Source organism: Melospiza georgiana, chromosome 3 (genome assembly GCF_028018845.1).
Source record: "Melospiza georgiana isolate bMelGeo1 chromosome 3, bMelGeo1.pri, whole genome shotgun sequence".
Classification (NCBI taxonomy): Eukaryota; Metazoa; Chordata; class Aves; order Passeriformes; family Passerellidae; genus Melospiza; species Melospiza georgiana.
Window position 1 is genome coordinate 81,133,238 of NC_080432.1, and position 24,830 is coordinate 81,158,067.

The 24,830-nt window shown below is 43.0% G+C and overlaps 1 protein-coding gene across 1 annotated transcript; it reads right to left on the reverse strand.

Moving 5' to 3' along the window:
• Positions 1-688: 688 nt before the first annotated feature.
• On the reverse strand, positions 689-18,346 carry AMD1 (adenosylmethionine decarboxylase 1). Its single transcript, XM_058021361.1, has 9 exons — positions 17,823-18,346; positions 8,168-8,254; positions 6,794-6,920; positions 6,218-6,320; positions 5,360-5,402; positions 5,130-5,274; positions 4,033-4,125; positions 3,792-3,947; positions 689-2,851 (listed from the first exon to the last, which is right to left on the reverse strand). Exons 1-9 carry the CDS (start codon positions 17,951-17,953, stop codon positions 2,711-2,713), a joined length of 1,026 nt encoding a protein of 341 aa, XP_057877344.1. The 5' UTR covers positions 17,954-18,346; the 3' UTR covers positions 689-2,710.
• Between the last annotated feature and the right edge of the window lie 6,484 nt (positions 18,347-24,830).

Genomic DNA, 24,830 nt, shown 5'->3' on the forward strand with positions numbered 1-24,830 from the left:
ACTATTTACTATCCAGAACCCCATTAGAGATATGTAACATCATAGATAAGGTTCTGGGTAACTAAATATAAAAGTTTTAAGCCACCAATACCAACACAATACTTAGGTGATTGGGGGATATCAGCACTACTGGAGCTTTAATCAGGTATGATTAAACTGCAGCTGCTCTTCCTGCAGGACTTACCACATGAACTCAAGGAATTTTCAATTGTGCTGGGTGCATTTGCTTAGCCCTGACATTGCCAGCCACTAGCTTCTGGTCTAGGTTACTATCTAGATTAGACACCTGCCCACTTTACACCTTAAGAGATAAATCTCACCTTGAACTCTCAAAGCCAGTCTAAGCTTAAGTATATAAATGCACGCCAGCTTGTTACTTAGAAGCAGTTGTCTTAATTCAGAGGGCTATTTAGAATATTTAATGCTCAAGAAAAAGATATAGGTTAAATGTAGGCAATAAATTTTGAGTTATTTTAGAGAAACAGTTTTAGCTGCAGAACAGCATAACATTTCCACTTGACTCCATTTCACATGCTGCCTCATTTTATGCTGCCAGTGTGTAGAGATGCACCCCCTACAGGAGCAGTGCAAATAAGCAGTAAGGACACAAATCTGTTTCAGAATTAAACCATTTGGTACCATAAAGCATGAAGAGAGTGAAGGATAGAATTGCTGGATCATCACTACAAACAATTTAAGCGAACTTTTATTGAAGCGTTAAGTTGTGGTACAGATATTTTTAAATGATCAAAGTCTAACACCACAGAAATTATAAACACCATACTCCCCCCATCCTGATCACCCAGATAGTTCAATAACCCATTCAACAGCTTTCATTTTCATAGACGAGGCTTATGCTTCTTTTTCTAAGATGCATTCTCTTTCAGTTTTACTTGAAAAGGGATCTTCAGTCTACTTAAAGGACCTCAAGCCAAAAAAAGTCAGAACAACTGGGACAATGCAAGAACAAAAAAAACCCCCATTGAAATATTGGTCCTCAATATTAACACCAAAAAGCTTTAGTGCCATTTACAGCATGTATTCGATAACACCGGTAAAGAACATCAATAATATGCTTTTAAAAAAAATCAAAACGTTCCAACCACTTGATTTCTAACCAAGCAGACTTTAGTTTAGAAGCACTGAAAAAGTGCTTCATTTATAAATACAGAAGGAACAAAAGAACCATTGCATCAAACCAGAAAGAGTCAAAACATTGCAAGGACAAGAGGGGAAAAATAATCTCAATTTTGTTGTTAACATGCTGATCTCACAGCTGTTAAAATCCCAGTATTTGCAAACAAACATAGCTGAAAGTGTGCCAGCTTTTCAAAGCCTGCATTTTAGTCAATACTCATTAAAGTGACTTTGAATTACACACTTTTCATGCTCCATGAATAGCATTCTACTTCACTTCTGTCCAGGTGTCCCAGACAGTTCTTGCTCTATACCTTCACTTAATGCCCTCAAGTCACAGTAAGAGGAACCACCTTAGCAATTAGGAGGAAAAAACAGATGAAGTCACAACAATCAAGTACAACATAAGTCACATGCACAACAATGTCACAGGACTGTCACAAGACAGAGGCATTAGCTTTGCTTGGAACAACAAAATGAAGTGACACTGGACCGGTTTAGAAGCACTCTTTACAGTCCAAAGTGGCAGGTCACAGGTTTTACTGAGAATAATCCAAACCAATCAACACACCCAGACTGGCAAATCCCACTCCTCCACCAGCCCTACCTGCCAGGGCTCAGGAGCACCAGCCTCCTGTTCTGACAAACGGGTGACTAGGACAGAAAATGCCCGTTGCCAATATCAACTTGCACTTTGCAAAGCTGTCACACAGCAACACCAAAGCACTTGAAGCCTGGCTCAGCTCTTCCCCTGTCAAGTCTTGGACCTTCATCAAGTTGTGCCATTGTGTGGCGGTGTGACAGCTCGGGGATGTGGACAGACAAATGGCCATTGAGGTGAGACAGTTTAGCCTGCTCTAGTACCGATACCCACGTCACTAAAGGTGAAAGACCAACGCGTCAGCCCAGCTCTACAGGAGAGCTGAGCAAACTCCCAGAAGCTGTATCAGAGCATGGAAAGTCAGTCTGATTTAAAAATAAATCAACCACCACCTGTAGTAGCAAAACAATTTGTAACTGTTTTAAGAAATTTCTCCAAACATGAAAGTGTTAATTAGGAATCAGTTTCATTAGAAATCATAGAAGTTCATCAAAAACTGTTTTAGACTGAAATCACAACAGATTAAAAAAAAAAAAAAAGGAGTGACAATTTAACAGAGAACTGTGTCCCCAGTGAGTAGGTTGAGGCTGAAGTCTAATGAGGACGAAAGCCTTGTCTGTGGGGAATTTTTGGTGATACTTGGAGAAAAACTATACTGTGTGCAATTCTACCTGAATCATTTTTACAAGTGTTGTAAAGTTTCATACAGTAAGATTTTTCTACATGCACTTCAATTTCACAGCAAGAGTGGCATAGAGTACCTAAACACAGAAGAGAGCATTCATGCAAGATATCTAACTCCTTGATATAATAATGCATACAATTCAAAATGGTTATACTATGATTACACCTAGGGCTTTCCACAACTACAAGGTGGTGGGAGTGGAAAGCATGGCCCCCTGAATCATTAACTAGAAAGCAACCACCACCTTTTATATGGGATTTCTTTTTGCGCTTTTTCTTCATTCTTAATCAACTGTGCTGTTGCTGGCGATTTTTTGTAAAACTGGTGAAAACAAAATTATAATCACTGAATTGGGCAATCTGGTGATCAAGACGTTTAAACCCCTCAATCTTCTGGGCAGAGGAAAACACTGTGCGACATTTAGAGCTCTGGAAAACAAAAAAAAGGTGGGAAGTTACTTATAAAGCTGTCATTTAGAGATGGATTAGCACACTGCATTTCATATGTGGTTCTTACTAACATATTTTAACACTCTTCCTGACAGTGGAGCAGAAAGTTTCATTCCCAAGCAGTGATTCTGCTCCCTATATACAGTACTGCTGTTCTGTGAACAATTATGGGATGTGGAGCACTTCTCCTATGCACACAGGCTGAGAGAATTGGGCTTGTTCAGCCTGGGGAAGAGAAGGCTCTGAGGAGACCTTATATCACCTTACAGTATCCTAAAGGGGGCTGCAAGAGAGCTGGAGGGACTTTTTTCCAGAGCATGTAGTGGTAGAACAAGTGGCAACATTTAAACTGAAAGAAGGTGGGTATAGATTAGGCATTGGGGGAAAAAAAAATCTTCATTGTAAGGGTGGTGAGACATTGGAGCAGGTTGCCCAGAGAAGTTGAGTATTGCCAGGGATGGGACATCCACAAGGCCAGGTTGGATGGGGCTTTGAGCAACCTGGTCTAGTGGAAAGTGTCTCTGCCCATGGCATGGGGCTGGGACTAAGAGGATCTTTAAGGCCCCTTCCAACCCAAATAATTTTGAGCAACACTATTAACAGCAGGTGTTCTACAACTGACAGCTGCAGGCAAATCCAGGAAAATGCCAAGGAAAGAAATTATACCTGTACAGAACTACATAGGAAGTCATTAGAATTCTGGGACTGGGACACTGCATCTTACTGTTTCTGAAATTTGCTGAAGATCAGATTTAGTACATGCCATAGCAAGACTGAAGAGTGTATTTACTTTCTAAAAACTACCACTCAAATATAGAGGCAAACTAGAAACTATTAATCTCCAGTAAAATCTCTAGCCTTGCTTCATTTGTGTCTGTATGTATTTCATCAGCTGATAAGACAATGCAAGAAACCTCACCTGATTAACAAAGAGAGTTGTCACAAATTTTCCTGGCTTGAAAACCTCCACAACTTTTCTAATCAGGTCATCGTAAGAGGTCTGACTTATGTTTGTTTCAAAACTAACATAAGAAAACTCTGGTTCTGGAGTGATGTGAATAGTCCAGTAAGTTCCCTGAAAAAAAAATAAGGTATTATTACCACCAAATATTATTTATTTTTATTTACCAATGCTAATTATTAATGAGTGCAAAACTTACATCCGATTTCATCCCGTTCATTGAATACCCACAAGGATTGAACATTGTAGCATCAATAACAGAACCTGGTATCAGGTCACGAATTCCACTCATCTGAAACAAAGTCAAACAACTCTGTTTATCATGCATCCTTAGACATGTTTAGATTTACCTCAAAGGCAGAATGAGCATCCATTTAGCAAAGAAGACACCAGAATTCTCCCAAAAACAGGTAAGTCTGAGTACATGTACCACTGTAGATGAGCTTTGTGTGCATCCTGTCACAGCATTAATGGCAGTGACAAGCTGCAGGCAAGGTACCACACTGCCTCTTACAGAGCCCAGCTGCCTCCATCCAAGACAAGGAAACAGCTTGGAACTCCAAAACATATTTGCTTTTGCTGCTGAAATGGAAAACAGAGCTTCTCTTCAAGCACTATCCACAAAGTGAAGGCTGTTTACATTTACTCCAGAGAAAGGATATACTAGTTTATACCCTAGGAAGGAGTGCAATCCCAAGCATTTTGATTTACCACACAGTACCTGAGCTACAGCCAAATCTCAATAGCAAATACAGTGTGAGAAGCAAAGCCTAAGATGGAAAACAAGACTAAGTCAGTGTACTTGTCAGGAAAACTTGCTCACATCACATGACTTCCCCATCTGGGTAAAGGAGGCAAACACATCCAGTTATGCTTAGACCCCAAATCTGCCCTTCCCCTCATCCAAACGGCTCCCTGATTTAACCCTGATACCTACTTAACCTTTGCATTCCTTAGCTCCAGCATAAGCCTTACTCCTCAATCTACATCCTTGAAAGTTACTCAAATTGTGGTTTTATCCCTACTCTGACATTCCTCAGAGTAAAAGCTTCCCATCACCCAAAGCACTGCATATTGTTGCTTTCACTAAAGGAAGGGCATTGAAAACATGAAGTTATAGTCCCCAAAAATACTCTTGGGTTAAATCCATTTTCCTCCCAAAGTATTAACCCAATACTTTCTATGACATCTCTCCTACCACAAAATAAACCTTGTATTAAAAGGAAAGTGAATGAAGCATTTTGTTGCCCAATTTCCACCATTTCCCAAAATGTTCAAGTTTTCAAGCAAACATACACGAGTGACATCATTTGCAGTAACACCATCTTTCATGTAGAACTGGTCCATAACTACTGGGTCAAGCTCACTCATCAGAATTTCCAGTGTCTGATCAGGCTGATTGGATATCCGACTCTCTGGGAAATCCAGGGTGTACAGGTACCTACATAAAGCACAAATCAAGTATGTAACACTTATTGACAGCACCAGGTTCTACTGTAAAGACTTCAAACACTTCACATACATACCAGCAATCAGAGTTCATACGCCCCATGCAATAAGCTGCTCCATCTAGACAAGACAAGAGGCCTCCAGTTAATTAACACAGCTGAACATTTATGTATAATATTATCTTTATTTCCTATTTGAAGACAGGGGCCTTTCACAGAACCCCATGAAGTTCACTGATGCAGTCAGCAGCTGTACCAAATAACCAGGCATTTAACTTCGGGAATGCTAAGTTAATAATCAGAAAAGCAAGCTTCCTCAGAATGGGTCTGCACACCCCAGCTAAGAGGCTACTATCAGGATATTGATATTACAGTTTAGCTATGCAGAGAGAGAAACCTTGAAACTCTTAAAGCCTCTATTAAATGCATTTATGATCATAATTTATTTTCAAGTGACTCAGATGAGTACCACAGCTTCCATGTTCCTTCAAAATCCTGTCACTTTAAATTTAAAGATTCTTCTTGTACTCCTAAACTGCATTAAATGTTTGAATTCAGGTTTTAGCATAGTAACTTCTTCACATTTCATAACACTTCACACATTGCACATAGCAATGTGTGAAAAGCCCACATTTTTCTTCAGTGTATTACTTACTTTAAATTACCATCCTAGCTTTTTAATAGGGCTTTCAGAATTCTGCAGAGTGACTAGAAGTCTGAAGATGACCCCAGTTTAGACTAGGTGTTAAATGTCAAGCTTAGTATAATTTAAATTTTGGTTTTGGCAAGCTAGTATCAGAAACCCAGAAAATAAGTATTGATAGCTTTTGACTTTTATGCAAGGACTGCTGAATTTTTAGTCTGGCAGCCTGTACCTATTGAACTGCTCATCACTTCTCATGTAACATCAACTTTGTTGAAGTTGTATCAACTTACTTGGGAAAATTTCATTAAGAAACTCCACTTCTTCCTGGAAATTCCTATGTGGGTACTCCTGGTGGGAAGGCTTCATGAAATTCTTACGTGAATAAAAGAAGCTCTGAAAAAATAAAGGTTCATTTTAGGTGTTGAGTATTATCCATCCATCTTGAATTTAAGAATCTAGAAAAGTGCAAACATTTATCATGAACTTTCACAGGACCCAAGTTTCCATTGTCAAAACACTGCTACCTGTATTCCCATTTCAAAAGCACAGAAATTCAGATAGGAATAACCCTAAGTTTCAGGAGACAGCTTCCTTACAAACTTGTTCTCCACTAGACAGAGTGGGCACAGTTACTCTTAAGTAACTCAGCTCAGTGGCATTTGTTAGTTAGCACCCACTAAGAGACAAATAAAAGGGCAGCTGCTGCAGCAGAGCAATCTTACACTACAGTCTTCCCATTATGGGAAGCATACATAAGCATCCAGATTCAGAATATTTAATAAAAATGTATATGCATTATACTAATACATTTGAAATAACAGCAAAAAGCTTTTTGAACATTCCAAGGAAGATTTCTGACACCTTACCTGAATTGAGTCAAACCCACTGTACTCCCTAGCAAGCTCCAACAGGGGAACCAGTGCTTGCAGTAAGAGGGTGGTACCACACGTCTTCAAAATGAAACGTCTCTTGGAGACAAACATGCTACTCTCACTGTAAAAGAGGGGTTAAGAAGATATTCAGTGCTCTACAGAAAACAATCCAGGAAGGAGTTGTTACGTCTTGGTCCTTATCCCAACCAAACACATTACTCTAAGTGAACAGCATATGGCACAAACATACTTAGCAAATAGATCAAATCAATAGAATGCAGCTAACATTTGAGAGCTGTTATGATTTTCCAAAGCAAACACCTGCTCCAAGCATGATATTACAAAATTGTCACACTACAGGAAAGGGCACACACATTAGACACCCTCAAACTACCTGAGAAATACAAACATGCTGTGAAGTGGGTACACAGGCACAGCTATATTATATGCCTCATAAGCAAGATACAGAAATTAACTATATATAAACTAAGTCAGATACTTAACTACAGCCCAGCTGAACTGGAGATAGGCATTGATGCCACATCCAGGACATCTAAACATGCGTAACAAGTATCTTTTTATCAGGTAACTGAACAACAGGAGTAAAAATTAGCTCAAGTAACTCAGTTTGGAATGCTGTTTACAAATCCAAAATCAAGGTTAAATTTAATCCAGGATGCAGTACAACTAGTTACTCTTTCCAGAATTTTGTTTTAAATATATGAAGCTTGAAGAAACAAGACTTGAACACAGTTTCTTTGACTAGCTTGCTCTTAGCACAACCTTGCCCTCAAGGCAATCTTTTAGAGTACAAGAACTTCAGTATTTGTAATCTGAAGTAAACCAGAGAATGTCAAATGTGTCTGTAAAGTTCATGTACAAAAAGCAAGAAAGTATTTTGCAAGATGAAAAACACATGGCAAAAGTAGTGTCCTTACAACTAACTGCTGCACACACAACAAAAATTGCAGGGTTCCAGGAAAGCTACAGTTTACAGCTGGAAGAGCTGCTCCACTTGATTGTGTTTATGCACAGCTAAGGCTGATCTACCAGTAAGGCTTTTTTGCCGATCTATAAGTGACACCTACAGCCTATTCTGCTGAAGTAATACTCAAATTCTGTACTGGGGACACTTTACCAATGGAAAAAATTAAGTGATGCCACCACAGCTCTCTGCCCATCCTTTTGGTTAAAGGGAAAGAGAAACACAACTATGAAGAGATTTGCACCTCTGAGCAGGAGATCCCTGCAAGTTGTAGCCATCAACCTGCCATTAACTCAAGATTGGATTCTCAGCCCAGTGAATCACAAATGACAGCTTTCGCTTTTTCCTTTCCTAGGGACTAAAAGAATGAGCCAATGCCTTACCTGAGTACATAAGCTTCCTGCTTGTCAGTTTTTGTCACACTTATGATCAAACAATGCACATTCTCCAGAAGTTTGTCCCACTCAATCCTGTGAAGAAGTTACAGAAGAGCACAAACAACAGGTTAAACAAACCAAAGCTTGCTGAAGCCCTGGGTAAAAAGTCCGAACAAGACCAGAGTCCTGAGTTACTGGATCTGAGAGCACAAAATGGGAAGAGCTTTCATACAGGGACTGATTCTCACAACCCAGTAATACTCCATTCTTTGCTCTTGATGGCTCGGTAGTTCAAAAAATCTGTTACCATGATCTGCTGCATGCAGAACCTCAAGCTTCTAACCAGGTGAGTCAGGATAACCTTAAATCCTGCTTTTCGCTGAAAAGCTGAAAACAAATATATTTCAATGGCCTGAATTCAATGAAACCAGGATCACAGAATTCCTTCATACAGTGCAAATTGTAGCTATGGTAATAGAATTCCATATGGTGGCAGAGGTTTAGTATTTCAATTCTTTACTTATTCATTTCACAAAGAATCTGAAAAAAATAAGCAAAAAAACAAGAGCTCAAGTTAAGCCAAAAGGCTTTCAAGTACTCAAGAGAAATGATGGGCTTGCACAAAAACTACTTTGGTTGTCACTTCAGTCTTGTGTCTACACCAGACTAGTAGAATTCAGTGTAGTCAATTTTGCTATAAATAAGACAGGAACAGATACAGCTTCCTGATGTCACAAAATTACACGACTGCCAACTGTCCTACTTCTCCCTGCCCACAGCATATTCCACCTGCAGGTTTGTGCTGGCTCTTGTCCTCAGAGAAGTCACAATCCAAGAGATTTACTAACCCAGCACAAAACTAAGCTGCTCATCAGTAGAGCTGGAAAAACTGCAGGAGCTAGGAGCACAAAAAAATTGCCAATTTTTCATCACCAAGCAAGCTCAGCTTGCCCATATAAAACTGTCAGCCTAATCCTTCTTCAGGAGGCAGACCTCTCACCCTTTACTGACACTGCAAAAGCCCTGTCTGTGGCTGTATGCCAGGACAGAGCACTCACTGTTAATTCCATCAACACACTTTCTCCTGCAGCCACCAGTCTTTCCCCTCAGAAAACTGGTCAGTTCATGAAATTGAAGTTTTAGATTCTGTTACATATATAATGAAATAATCCACATATTCTTCAGCCTTTCTGAACAGTCAGCAAATAAATGCCTTAACTTCTCCCTCAATTAATTAATTCATTCAGGAGAATGCCTTTTGAAACTGAATTCTGTACCTTTAATAATACCTGAGGACTTTCCCATTTAAAGTACAACAGAATAGCAATATTCATATATATGATTCAACCAGAACACACATTAAGAAAATCCCATCCATTTAAGAAAATCCTATCCATTTAAAAAACACTCATAATCAATGCACATCTGATTAATTTAGAAATTCTGTAGTATAACCAGATACTTAAAATCAAAGTGAGGTTTACCCCAGTTAGTGACCCTTGATGAAATGCTTTTCTGCAAACACAGACATGACAGCACAGACACTCAAATCTCCACGTCATTTTAAAAAGGTTATTTTGAGTGCTCAGCTCAAGTCCCACACATTTACTCAGCTCTATACTTATGTCATTGACTGGAGTTAGCTCTGTTCCTAAAACTCAAGTGGCTGCTCACCTTAAAAAGGCTGGTAAATGCAAAGAGTGAAATAGATACAATATAAACTATCTTCTAAATGCTCCTGGAAAATCATACAATTTGGCTAGTAAGAGTACTAAAGGATTAACTTTTCTCTGGCTCCAGCCTAAGTTTGCCAGTCACTCTTCCTGTAAATTGAACTAGGTAACATATTATATTGTTCAAACCATTCCAGCATCCCTACCACCATCTTATCTGCCATTAAATAAACACCCAGAGTCTGACATTGCGTTTGGGAAAGGTGAGGAAGAGTTCCCTGATGCTGAGCTGTACTAACCCCATTTGTACATTACTACAAATCTGATTTTGTACTTGTCCAAGCATTAATGGGCATGTAGCTATCTTAGGCTTTGCAAGAGCACACGTCTCAGCCTTCACAAGCTTCTTACCCGGTCAGACAATCAAAACCTCAGCCTCAGGCAGGCAGGTGACCCTTTTTCTTTAAGCACCACTGTAGGGCAGCTCTGTGCAGGCATTTCAGGGAAATGTCCATGCTCCAGACACATTAGCAGAGGAGGAGGATGTCACAACCTGGTAGTTCAGTGAAGGGTCAGTGCAGCACCAACAGTGACTCTTCAGTGTGAGGTGCAGAGCCCACAATGCAAAGGAAGCCCTGCTATGCTTACTGGTACCACAGTTGGTATTTAGGTACCATGGCTGAAATCTGCAGTTGCACAAGACCTTTGCATATCACAGCTTTGCTCAAGTGCTCACTATCATACTACAGAAACCATGGCTAAGCATACCCTAAATGCTGTGTTCAGCCTTTACAGAAATAAAGGGCCAGGTCATAATTTGTCCTGTCTGGAGCAGCACTAAGGAAAAACGCTACAACTTTAGAAGCAGACAGGATGCTAGGCTTGCTCTAGAAGCATACATAGACTAACAAAGGGTTGCAGCACCCAGGATGAGACTTGGCCACATTAGGGAGAAATTCTGCAGGGATACTGGCCTGTATCTGTCTGCATTTTAAAGCTAAGTACAGAAAACTAAAGAAAGGCTGGATTTGATCCAACATAATCTATTTAAACAAGATGACCTTAGTATTTGGCATGTTCTATTGTTTAAAGCACAGCTAAGGAAGAACATCTGGGACTACTTTGTCCCAAGTAGATTAAGTTCACTACAAGTCTAACTCTTGTATTTCTTCCCCCCCTTTTTTTTGTTCCATATAATTGTCACTAGCTGAGACAAACAATATCTACACACACTTGAATGAAGAAACAAAATCAACCTTTAAAGTAGTATTTCAATGGTTATCACTACATCTATTGCAGCTATTCAACAATTAGTAAAAATCTGCTAAGCTAGTAATTTAAGTATTTGAGAACACTACTAATTTCATAGCTAAGTTTTAACTTGGAAGCAAAGCCTGCAACTAAAAAAGGGTACCCAAGTAAGACTGATTCTCAACGAAGTGCCATCATGGACTTCTGCTCTTCAAAATTCCCCCTTCAATGTGCAAGGCATTACTATTTCCTAAATTATTTCCCATAGCCAGACATCAGAACAATGCCAGTTTGGAAATTGCTTTCCTATACTCAAGAGTCACAGGCAGCTCTTCCTGGAAGCAAGTTCTGCAGCAGACCTGCAGACACTGACATGAGACTGACTTCTCACTTATGTAGGCTCACGGACCACTTCATTCCAAAGTTGAAAGATCCCCTTTCCAAATTTTCAAATAACTGCTACTTATCCAGAGTCAAATTAGTTTCTTGAATGGGCAATCACAATGCACCTTAAATGACTGCACCTTCTCAGAGAACAGCAAATGAAAATGGAATACATCTACTCAAGTGTGAAGAACTGTCCTTGCTTGAATGGTAAAAAGCTATTTGTTCTACACCTGACTAGCAGAACATCCCAAAAGGGAAGAAAAAAAAAAAATCAAGCTTAACAATTTACTCCTATACCTGTGTTGTAATATTTAGTGCCTTATCAACAGATTTTTTACCAGAGTACAAATAAGCTCCATTCAAACTGCCAACCAGGTATGTGTAGGGAAGAGCTATTATAATTGAGAAGTAGCTTAATTGAAGGAAGTATGCTTCATGAATAGTCAATAGTTCCTCTCAACCCAGTTCCAAAGCATCATATCTGCTCCTTTATTTCAGAAGGAAGTTTTCCTTGACAGATAAAACCATGCTTTTGCACACAAGTTATTGGCCTCTTCTGAGCCTTTACCTTCAGGGGCAAAACACATTCTTTAACAGGAGTCAAGCACACCAGGCACAATACTGCTGTTTCAGGCCAACTGGGAATGTGCTAACAGCAATTTGAAAAGATTAAGAACTACATCAAGCACTCTTTCCTATCAGCAACCAACAGCCTCCTCAAGCACACCACCCCACCACCAGGAACTTGCTAAGGCAGCCAGACAGCACTGTGAAGAAAAGCTGTATTGCAGTAGGGCAGGAATTCTTAGGAAAGAAATCATATGGAACTTCTAAAGACAGTTTAAGCTACATACATACTCTTGCATAGCTTTTCATTAAATAGAACAGCTGACAATTCTATAGTACCATAAGGTTTTTAATCTTGACTAGGTAAGACTTTGTTCTGCAGTTGAATGCTTGACATTAAAACAAAGTCTTACCCCTACCTGTTACCTACTAAGTGTTTTTAGGAGCCACATAGGTATCAGTTACCTCATTAGTAGGCTACAGTTAAATAGGCAAATTCCTGCCAATACCACGATCCAGACAGCCTAAAACTGTCTAAACTGCCTATACAGAGGGGAGACAGCCAAGACACATGAAGCTGGCTAAACATCAGCGTCAGCAGAGCTGGAACATTGCTTTCAAGCATCCCAAAACAAGCAGCAACAGTACAAACCACACAGAAGTCACAAGCATTTTAAAGCACCTCTCAGCAGCTTGTGTATTTCTCTGCACACAGCTGCATGTGAATTATTACCTCTTAGAAACAAAATTTAAAAACTGCTGTTTAAGATAGGTTACCCTGAACCACAGCCTGAGTTTAGGCTAAGACCCTTGCAACATGATAAGTTTACGTAGGCAATATCTGTGGGGTGCACAAAAGTGTCACACCCTCTATATGCTCTGAGCACAGATACACAGAGACTGCCCACATCTCCCTTATCCTAAATCTAAGAAGCCTTCCAGGGACATGCACTTAATCTTGAGAGACAGGCACCTGGGTGGAAAACTGCATCCACATTGAAAGCGACTCTATGCAGTACTGCTCACAAAATCCTTCTTACCTACAAAGTCCCAAGCCAACTACTTAGAGCATCCCTCCCAAATGAAACCAAGATATTTCAGCAATGGCACAAAGATGGCCACAGCTGGGCTCTGAAGGCATTCTATTTCTCCTCTTGTGGGTCTTACACCACTATTGCAGTCACATGGAATGGGGACTCCATCCTTTACATCCAAAGACACTCAATGGGTATTCCCAAGTCTCCTATCCAAGGACATCCAAAGTGCTTGAGGAAGCATGAGCCCCAGGAGGCACAGCAGGATTTGACAAGCAACATTCAGGGCAAATTTGAGTGTAATTTTCTCCAGAAGGAGCACACAGCAAGTATCTACCAAAAGCCCCAAGTCTTCCAGTTCTCCCGGCTGAGCAAACAACCATTAGGAACGCCCTCTGAGGAATACACCAAGAGCTGCTTATTTATTTGCTACAGAGTCTCACAAGGGCCCAGACCTTTGCCAGCCAGTGAGTACCCAAATGCTTCAGCACTTTGAGTGATAACATAGGAAAATGTCAGAAAGGCTTCAACATAAGTCTTCACTTTCCGCAAGCAGGATCAGAATCACTAGAAGTGAGAATAAAAGGGCTTGTTTCCATCGTGTGAAACCACTCTTTAGGTACAGTTTCAAGTAACAAGAAAACATTTTACCAGTAGTTTTGAACCAGATCTAAAATCTAATTGATATCCATTCTGATAAGGGGAAGACTGCACTCTACATGAAGTTCTCCAGATAAGCTTGCATCGTCCATAAAAAAAGCCCCACAAGTACACTGGGATAGAGGCTCATATCTCAGCACAGCCCTGTCTTGTTCCCAGAGTCCCTCCAGGTTTGTTCCCCAGCACGGCAGGAGCAGATCATGGCACAGCACGCTGCAGCAGTGAGCTCGCTCGGGCTACAGGGTGCAGCACACAGCAAGGATTTGCAGGGCTCCTACCAACCCATGAGCGCCTCAGGGCTTGGGAGCTTTCCTGGAGCACAGATCACAATGTCCTATCGGTGTCACCCCATACTGCTCATTGCTGCAGTTTTCTCCAGCTTGTGTCTCCACGTAATATAGACAAATAAGAAGCAGATTAAAAGTCCATAAATAAGCTCAATTTCAGAGTATTCCTCAGGGCTGAATGCCTGAGATATGAACTTCTAACACTGGCATAATTTATTTATGGTTTCAAACTTCTGTAAATTCGAGACCCTGATAGTCCTTCAGATGGAAAATGCATAGCTGCACACCATCTGAAGGAATAAACAGCTTATTTTACTGTGGGGAGAGTGAATGCACTACACAGTCACCATGGAAATCCAGGGCTTGCAGCAAGTTTTCAGCAAACCCTGTTTTCCATATAGAGTTTAAGGCTATTTTTTTTAGGAAAAAAGCATAGTGAGAACAAGCAATAAAATTACAAAGCATAGTGAGAACAAGCAATAAAATTAAAGCAAATTATTTTGAGACCACAAAAAAATTAACTTCATTTCACTACTGGACATAAGCAGGGTAGGCACACTGAGATGCTTGCCAGTAACTATTGCAACCACAAGACCTTTCTGCATAATTCATTAACAAGTGAGCAAAAACACCCCAAAACTTAATAACCAAGTAAAAGCTCAAGTTCCATACTTTTTAGCTGGGACCTTTATTGAAGGTATTAATTTGACAAAGATCTTTTCTGAAACACATTACACATAATCCAAACTTTTATCCAGAAAGCGAGTTTGCCCATAGGAGGGAAAAAATGTGGAAAAAGTCTCAGCTGCATCTGCTCAAGATATCCAGCAAAGACTTTAAAATATCTAATCCCTAACAAGCACACACAACATGGAAATTTTTAGCTTTGAACACCAGCTTAGTCATTCAGTAGATGAATGGCTCACATTTCACTACTAAGCAGGTATTACAATACAAAAGGCAAGCTCAACTGGTTTGCAACTTGATTCTAATTTAGCTATTGTTCTACAGTTTCAGCTTTGATTTCAGATTCTGTTCAACATAAACTAGTCCATTCAATCACCTTTAAAGAATTAGCATAGCGGGATAGATGCAAATGAAAGTCCTGAACACAATGTATCAGCTGTAACAGGTAATTTAATTCTGACAGTTTTCCAAAAGAAAATGTTTGTACAAGGTCATTTCATGCTAGAAACACTTTCAGACATGTCACAGTTTCCTACCAAGAAAAGCAAGCACCTTAGATTAACATGTTGTATTAAGAGCCAATTAACACAAAAGTCTTCAAAGCCTGCTCACAGCACTGACACTGTGTTAAAGGCCACACGTTCAACAGTTAACAGTTTTTATCCACTCTATTAAAACTTTACAGCCTTATCTAAACCACACAAAGGAACTATCCCAGTACCCACACTGCAATTACATGAAATGCTCCGGGTTTAAAAGTTAAGTTTGCAGTTTTGCAAACACGAGTCTCAGCTGACAAATGGAGCACCAGAGCACGAATGCGTCAGCGAGGAAAGCATTCGCAGAATGCCGTCTCTAAACTACATCTCCATATTAACACAAAGGCAAACGAGTACTTTTGCAATCTTTCACATTTTAAGTCAAACACTACAGGACTCCTTCAGCATCTAAGGGGCTCACATCATCTGCAAGTATTTTAGCTAGGATTTTCCTTCCAGGATTGCCTGGACATTACCTATACAAGCTTTTACCCCGTACCTGCTATGCCACTAAGCCTCAAAGAGCCATAAAACCACATTTGATGACTTCCATGTTAAGTACATTATTCAGAAAGATCTAAATAGCTTCACAAGTCAAAGTTACACAAGCAAATTACCTCAGAGGTAAAAATACTCCGCAGTGCTTCTGGTACAAAAAAAATGAAGCTTCCACTAACCATGAGCATTCAGACATGCACACACATGGGCTATTCATTACTTTAAAAAAGAGGCAGTTATCTGCTCACTGCCAATTCAGATCTGTGAATAGCTAATTCTACCAATATATGCACATGGGAAATTTCCCGAGAAATACCAAAACAAAGGGAAAAACAAATAGGATACATCGCTGAATGGAGATCATTAGCATATTCCAAACATTGAGAGCACTATTACAAGCTCTCTTGCCCAAACTCTGACAAGAGACCATTGGGTAACAGTGATATGCACAAGCAGATCTGGATACACTGAGAGCCAGACCCTCCAGCAACCACCCGAACCTGAACAGCTGACCATACTGAAGGTGAACTACTCACATGAGTATAACCTTCAGATGTGCCCTGTTTGCTTAGGACAAGCCTACCTTTCCCAACTATGTCAACTGGTCCCATCTACATACCATTTTCATTGTCACTGCAATAAAAATTATCTCGGCCATAGTTCTGCAGATTTTGCTTTGTACTTCAACCTTGCAGCTACCATTTTCTGACACTTCCAGAAGTGTATATGTTGTGGATCTACAGCTGGACCCTCACAGTCAGAGGTCTAAATATTCCACAGAATCCTAGAATGGTCTGGATTGGAAGGGGCCTTAAAGACCACCTAGCTCCAGTGATTCTACGCTGTCCTCTCCACACCACAGTACCGGCAATGTGCAGCACAGACGGCCCGTGCCCAGCAGGGCTCCCGAGCCGCCCGTGCGCCGGCAGGTGGCCATCGGGCCCTGCGCTAACAAAGGCGGCGCGGGCGCATTCCCGGGCGGCGGGCGGGGAGCGGCGGGAGCCGGTGCCGAGCACGTGCGCCGGGAGCGGAGCGGGCCCCGGGCCTTCCTTCCCCCGCCGCGGGCGGCGCCGAGCGCGGCGCCAGCGCATTCCCCACATGCCCATTGGGTGACGGGCGCGGCCCGGCCCTCCGCGGCGCCCCGCTCCCATTGGCCTCGGCTCCTCAATGGGGGAGAGCGACGGCAGCGGCGGCGCGGCCCGGGAGCGCGGCCAGGACACTCACGTGTAAATCGCGGCTCCAGCCACACTTCTGCCGGGGGAGGCGGGGGCACTGCTTTCCCGGTGCCTCCCTCGCTCCGGTGCCCACTGCACCGCTGGGAGGCACGGGAAGGGTCCCCGGGTGCCGCCTGCTTCCCTCGGCGAGAGCCGCTCTATGGAATTGTCCGGCTACGCAGTGCCGGAGGTCGCCGCCACACCGGCCATGTGAGAGGGAACCATCGACCCTCTCCGCGACAGCCACTGGGAGCTCCCTTTCCAGCTTGCATTACTGGGAAGGGGGATTCCTGAGTCCCCGCTGTCCGCAGTACGGCACGGCCAGGGATTTCCCGAGCCTACTCATCCCGAAACTGGCCGTAGGAGCGGGACGAGCCGCCGCAGAGCGGTGGGCGCCGCCGCTGTGCCCCGGCCGCCAGCAGCACTGCGACACCGCGCCCGCTCCCTCCGCGGCGCTCCCGGCACACGCCCGGCCCCGCGCCGCGCTCCGCCGCCACCGCCACATGTTGCCAGCGGGAACCGCGCGGGGCTGCACGAGGTGGCGGCGCGGAATGGCTTCCGTCCCCGGCACCGCCACCTCCCGCCCGCCGGGACGAGGGGAGCCTCCCTGCCCGAGGGTCTCTGGAGGGCGGCGGAAGGTCATCCCCCGCGGGGAGATGCTGGGGCTGTCACCGGGAGAGCGGGAAGGCGGCCGGCAGCCCGGGAGCCCAGCCCCCACCGACGGCCACCCCGGAACCTGCCTTCCCCCGGCGCGGCCGCCATCGTCCCCCAAAGCGCCGCCACACCCGGGCCATTCGGGGACCCTCCCGCCCCGCCGCCGCCTCTCCCCGCTCCGACCCCACCCCGCGCCGGCCGTTCGCGGACCTGGGTATGGTGCGGAGGTCGCCGGACCCCTTGCTCTGGTGCGGCTCCTGCTTCGCGGGCTGCTGCCGGGCGAACCACACCTCCAACAGCTTCTCGGTCCCTTCGAAGAAGTGTGCACCGCTCTCCTTCATGGTGAGACAACTCGGCAACCAACAACCACAGAAATTAAACGACAACCAAACTGCCGCCCCCGGCCGCCACCGTTCGCTGCTGCTGCACGGGCCGCGCTGCTGCCGCCGCCGGGTCCCAGTCCGTCCCGGGCGGGTTTCACCTTCGGGGGGATTTGTGTAATATTAATAAAAAAAAAAAAAAAAAAGGAGGAATAAGTAGAAGAAGGAAGGATTTTTTTTTTTTTTTAAACGGGCGAAAACCACCCGGAGTGCGCGGCGGCGGATGCGGCGTGAGCGTGTGTGAGCGGGTTACAGTCCGAGCGGGGGTGCGGGCGGGCGATGCGGTTCGGTTCCTTGTAGTCCGTGTGTTCCCCTGTTACAGAGAAGAGCGTTGAGCGAGCGCTAGCTAATGTCGCCGGCCATACTGTGTAAGCGAGGGGCCACTGCGCACGCAGCCGCCTTTATAGCCCCGCAGGTAGCCGCATCACGCCGGGCCGCGCTGCACATTGGGCGGCCGCCGCTCCGGCCCGCCCTCCCCCGCTTCCCATAGGGTGGCGGCGACGCCCATCAAGGCATTTGCCGGTTCCTCCGGCCCCTCCCGTTGCAGCCCTCCCGCCCGCCGGCCCGCAGGGAGCGGGAGACGGAGCGCGGGCGGCGGCGGGCCGGGGCAGCGCTCGGGCCGCGCTGTGGCGGCCGCACTGTGGCGGCCGCACCGGGATCGGACCGCGCCGGCCCCGGACCGCGCCGGCCCGAACGTAGGGGGGAAGCACGGGCTGTGGTCGGCAGGGAGCCGTGCCAGGGCAAGCAGGGCTGAACATGGCCTGGAGACGGCGGGGGAGCATCCCCCGAAACCGTTCGGCGCGTAGCGAGGGGCGAGCCCGAGAATTTGGGCTCTTCCGGGGCCGCGGCGGCAGCGCCCGCACCCCGCGCTCCTTCCCTCTGCGCCCGCCGTAAGGCGCTTCCCTCGCTCGTAAGAGGAATTCAGCCTAGCGTTCAGGCGTAGTTCCCGCTCCCTTCGCCCCTTCCAGGAGCCCAGCATGTGTGACCGAGAAATGGGGAGTCACTGGTACGCGGGTGTGTGGCACAAGGAGCGAGTGACCGGGCAGGGCATGTGCATCTGTGCGCGCACGCTGGAGCGACCGCGGATCTGTGTGCGCGGGTCCTGACAGCCTGCGACTCCTTTTTCTAATATTTAGAAGAAATTGTTGAAAACCACATATGTCTATGGTCTCCTAAAGCATTTTCTAGCGATACTATAACACATTATAAACTCAATGCTGCAATACTCCGTAGTCTGAGGAAAGGCTCGCAAGTGACCAAAGGAAGAACAGAAAATCCCGTCTTCCCCGAAGAGCCTACGGTACTCGCACTACACGGGACAGGCAGCAGCAGATGGCTGGGGACAGATGAATGAGTCCCTGCTAGGAGACAGTGAGACAGTATCGGACGGCATAATAGGCAGTGGGCTCTGTCCACCAGCGGAGTGAGTCACTGAGCCAGTGAGTCATTGCCAAGGCAGCTGGACGTGAATCATTCCCTAGGTAGCTGCTTGCCGCTGTACGCTCCCATGGCACAGCCTTAATAGCTGGCAGAGAACCATGTTCTCCAGTGCTGGGGCTTCACTGGCTTTTATTAACTTAGTGTGAGTTGTGACAACTCTAAATAAAAAGGGTTTTCCTTTCTCAGCCGTTTTTCTGTACCTCCATGCTGCCTCCTTCCTTGTGCCAGTATGAGCACTTGCATGGCTGTGCAGTGGACTGCATCAAGTTTAATGCTGACTACTTAGTTTTAATGATGGTTAATAGTTTTTAATTGTGATCAGCTTTAATTTGCATCAGTTTCCCAAGGCAGTTTGTGTCCCAGCTACATAGATGCTTGTATTGGTATAAATAAGAAGTTGTGCTTGGGCATGCACATGAAATTATGGATGGGGAGTGCAGGACCACTAGTTTCAGTAGTCACAATGAATTAAATCTGCTTAAAGTGCTAATAGCACTACATCTGAGAGTTTATGAATTTAGTCCAGCCATATTCCACATTTACGTTTAATACCAGTACCCATCTTTCTTGCTAGATGTGTAGTACTAGTTCCTAATTCTGTCTTCTGTTGATTTAATGTCCTCTCTAGTTTTCAGTCAGGTGTTTGATCCTACTTGCTGTTTGCGAGTGATCTGTGTGACACTGCTCCAACCAGATGTGTCTATTTCTTGTCATGGATACTGTCTCGTATGGAGTTTCTGACTTCCTGATCTTGACTATGCTGTGGTCTCTCAGCGTTCTTGGACCACGTGCTCACAAACTTCATAATTTCCTGAAGTCTTGACAGTTCTCTTTTCTGCCCCCTCAATTTGTTCTTTTTCTGACTTTTCCAATTCAGAACTTGGCACTTGCTACCAGACAGACTTCACTACAGTCAGAGTGGCCCCAACCCAGTAGCTGTGACTGTTGTCCCTTGGTTTTAAGGCACACCAATTCCCTGTAAGAATGCTTCTGAGATATTTCAGAGGAGGGCAAGATTTTTAAAAAAATGAAGTACATTCTTTTTTTATTTCTGGGAAGCGTCTCAGTGGGATGGATAACCTATGAAACCACATGAAGTACTTGTTTGAAAGTTTAGAAAGGGGCAATGCAGCTCAGTATCACCAGCTGACATAAGGAGGGAAGTGATCTCAACACTGAGTAAGATGGAATAGTATTTTTCCTGATGTGTTAGAAAAGTAGCAGGGTGATGTTGTATATTTGAGGCCAGATGACCTAAAAAGAGATTTGTATTAATGCTGAAGGCTGCAGGCTTTCCTTCATGGGAGTCTGGATTGCTGACAGATACACAAAAAACAGGTGGAGGAGGGAAAGGAGGGAAACAGTGAAAGCTCTTTTTTGAACTTGACTGACAACTAGACATGAACAAAGTATTGTCCGAGAGACAGGCTGAGGTTTCAGGAAGGACAGAAGGAGATTGTTTTGGATTAGGGGGAGGTTCTATGAGTCAGTGTTGGAAAGATGTTTGCTGAATTCATGTTTACAACTGAGATTACCCAGAGATAAAAGGCAGAACAGGAGCTGAAGGACCAACAGGTTTGAAAATATCCATTCAAAGGGGTTGCACTAATTTAACTAGACCAGTTTTGAAATTGTTTTGATAACATTAATCAGGCATTTGAATCTGGAGGAAGAATGGCTTGGGAAGACAGGAAGGCTCAGATATCATCATATGATTGTAGACACGGGGCCAAAAGTTGTTTATGATCTTGTTCCTTTGTAGTAATCTGCTGGCACAACAGGCTGTAACTGGCCAGGTACATTGCCCTGTGTGCAGGAGGAAATTCTGTGTTACAAAAAACCTGTGGTGACTATTGTTGTAACCCCTTCTTTTTTTTCAATGTTAGGTGTGTTACCAAGCCCAACAGTCAGAGTTCAGAGGTTCTGCATACCAAAACAGAGCTTTGGGGCAGTCAGAAACAGAATGCAAGCCTGTATGGTGCTGAAGCTGCTCCCCATTTCATTGCTACAACCAGCTGCAGAGCACAGAGCTCACAGAGTTGGTGTGAAGCTAACTTACCCATATTGGTCTTATCCATATTCTTGAAGGGGGTAAGTTTGGTGTCAACAAATAACCATGTCCAGAATGAAAAATGAGAAAATATGAATTTATTTTTTTTAATGGAAAGGACAATGATGAATTCTGTTTTCTTAGCCAGTCTCTTTACTCTTTCCCAGTAGCACAGAGGAACTGTAGACTTGTGGAAATTTCTCCCTAGGGAATGCTTCTTGTGTAGAGGTTTCCTCACTTTGGACAGCTATTTTGAGCAGCTGGAATGATCCATAGGAGGCTGTGGCAGCAAATTTAGAGCAGCCAACTTACACGAGAGGCATTGCCAAGAAAAATTGAGATTCGAGTGCAGAATTAAAGCCGCCTTTACCAGCCCTCCACCCACCGGGCAGTAACGGGTCGTGCTCACTCTTTGTGAAGGAGAACATTCCTTGTTAATATTTATGTAAAAGTTATATTAATGCTAATTCTCTGCATCTCTGCTATGTCACTGTGGAAAGCAAAAACTAGTGTGCTGTGAGGAGCAGCACTGCCTTAGTGTCTTCCTCAATTGTTACAAAAGGAACAGGAAAGCAAGTTGCTGCAGAGCCAGTGTAGGCATAGACAAGGCATGACTTTCAAGGCATCTTTTCACTTCTTTTAGAAACAAAAGCATTCATCCCTACTATTGCCAGCCTGGCCCTGCTCCTCCATTTCCATTTTGAATTACTTGCCCCGCTTCTCAGGTTTCTGCTTACAGAAAGGACAGCAAACTGCAGCCAGCTTCACAGTTCAGAGAGTCAAAGGTCTCAGAACAGAATTTCTCAGCAAATCTGGGCTGTTCTGCTACATGGTAGCAATAGAAACTGTCATAGCAAAAAGCAGAAATTATTTTTTAGTAATGGGAGCTATTTTTAGCTCAAAATAGTGATTTCAGCACCTAATGCTGTTATTCCCTACTGAATAGATGGATTTATTACCTAGAGCCAGGAAATATCCTTCTAAATTAAATGAGGAAGGTAAATGTGAAGAATTGTCCTGTGAAACAATTTTCAGGGTGCCACTATGATTTCCTCTGCAGTTAGTTCAGATTTGACTGATAGTTGTAAGTGTAGTGCTGTCATATGATTTATCTCATGATAAATTATACTTGCTGACAAAAAAAAAAAAAAGAAAAAAAAAAAAGGAAGCGTTGACAATTAAGTAGCTCTTATAAAATTTTGAATGTATGAAATTGTAAAGCAGAAATAGCATAACTTTAATACTTGGACAGTGTATGTCTTATTAAAAACATTAAATTACTTAAGCTTCTTAAGGTTTAGTTTGTAGATCCAATTGCAAATATTTGGCTAATGGAATAATCAATCCATTACATTTGGAAAAGATGAATTAAATGAAAAATTTAGCAATTTCAATTTTGTCCCAAGTTATACTTGCTGCTAGCTAATATGTGTTCTACAGGCCTGGATATCATGGTGATAGGCCATAAAAACTCCACTGCTGAAATTAACCATCACTTTAATGATGGGTGTGAAATTTGCTCCTCTCCAGCCACCAGGCAGTAGACCCGTGAGCTCACACATCAGTACCTTTCAGAAATGGGGTGAAGAAGATGCAGGGTCTTACACTCATTTTCTTGATTTCTGTTCTGTCCTTGTTCTGAATGCTGCTTTGCCCCACACTCCTGCCGTTGTCTAAACTGACTTTACTCCCATGGTCAGTCAATGCACTCATTAAAATCTGAGGCAAAGCATTCACTTCAGATCAGTAGTAAAGTGCAATTTATATTTTGTCAAGATTATCTTCCATTCCTCTGTACTTTTTATTGCATAGCACTACAGTCCTTTTCTTTATTGTCTTTAGTTTACGTTGATGAAGAATCTTTTTTGTTGTTTGATTTTCATATATTTTTGAAAGTCTAATTCAGCCTGACTTTTGGTAATTCTCACTTTGTCCTTCCTTTTCTTCATCCCTCAGATAACATTTCCTATGTGCTTAAGCCTCTTTGCCATTTTGCAAATGTTTTGGGATTTGCTTGTGGTTATTTATTCAACTCTCTTCAGTAAAACTTTTTCTGCTTTCTTGAGACAAAGTCCACATACTTTAATCCTTTTCAATTCAAATAATTGTATTATCCTCGATATTTGAATTCTTCAGTCACTGACTTCACAAATAAGTTCTCTGGTTTCTCAAAGCTTGTCTTTGTGAAACTGAGAATATTGTTTGCTTTTGGATCTTCTGCCAAATCAATTTTTACCTTACCAAATTGTTGTTCATCTGTCAAAGCCCCCTTCTGTCATTGGTCAATGGCATTGCAATTACTATCATGTTTATATAGGTTTTCATATGCATTTGATTAATGAATGTAATACACTGAATGCAATTATGAATTTAATTCACAAATAAATGTTTTAGTTCACAACATAAATGTTTTATCTTTATCTATGAAGTTTGCTTAGGAATACCTTTAGATCAGTTGTAGCTACATTCAATTTTTATTTGTACCTAATTTACTAAAGATATTACATTATTCAAACAAAATCTAAACCCGTTACAGCTGATCTTCAAAGTGGGACTGAAGAAAGAGAATTGGGTAATCCTGTTTTGTTTTTTTTTTAATTGTTATTAGTTTTTCAGTGTTCTAAAAACTTGTGTCAGCCCTTACTTTTAGGCAATTAAAAAGTATATGGGAACTGTTGCTTGAGATGTCTTGTAGTTGTGTTCCTGAAAATGAAAAGGCTCACTTAAATCTCCCTGAGAAGATTGTGTTGCTGAAAAACAGAAATCACACATATGAGCAAAACTCCCACTTTCTCCCCTTCCCCAGTCTCCAAAAGCCCCATGTCATATCAGTCATTTGAGTCCAGTCTAAAGGAAGTCAGTACACAAACTCAGGCCTTGCTCCTGCAAACATTTACACATTTACCTTTTAAACTAAAGTGGAGTCAACAAAAGTACACAAATCTAAGAAGCAATTAATGTACAGAAGTATTAGCAGGCATGACAGAATGAGAGAGCCAGGCTTCTCTTAGCTCCTCTGGAAGGAAGGAATGGTAATTTACAATATTATCTACTGTTTTCTGTTACCAGGGTACAGAATAATCAGAAGTGACCTTCAGAGAAGGGGTTCCAGGGAGGAAAATGAACTGTGCCCTTTCTCCTCATCTTTGATCTTCTTGTCAAACCAGATTTTTTTTCTGCTTATTTTTGCAATAGGAATTCAGGCTGCCATGTGCTTTGCCTTCTTCCCTCCATCTGCCCATGGTGAGACATCACAAAGAATAAGATGTATTAGTTTAATTAATTAATTGTGTTGGCACAATTAATACTAATTAATTAATACTAATTAATACTGATACAACCAATACT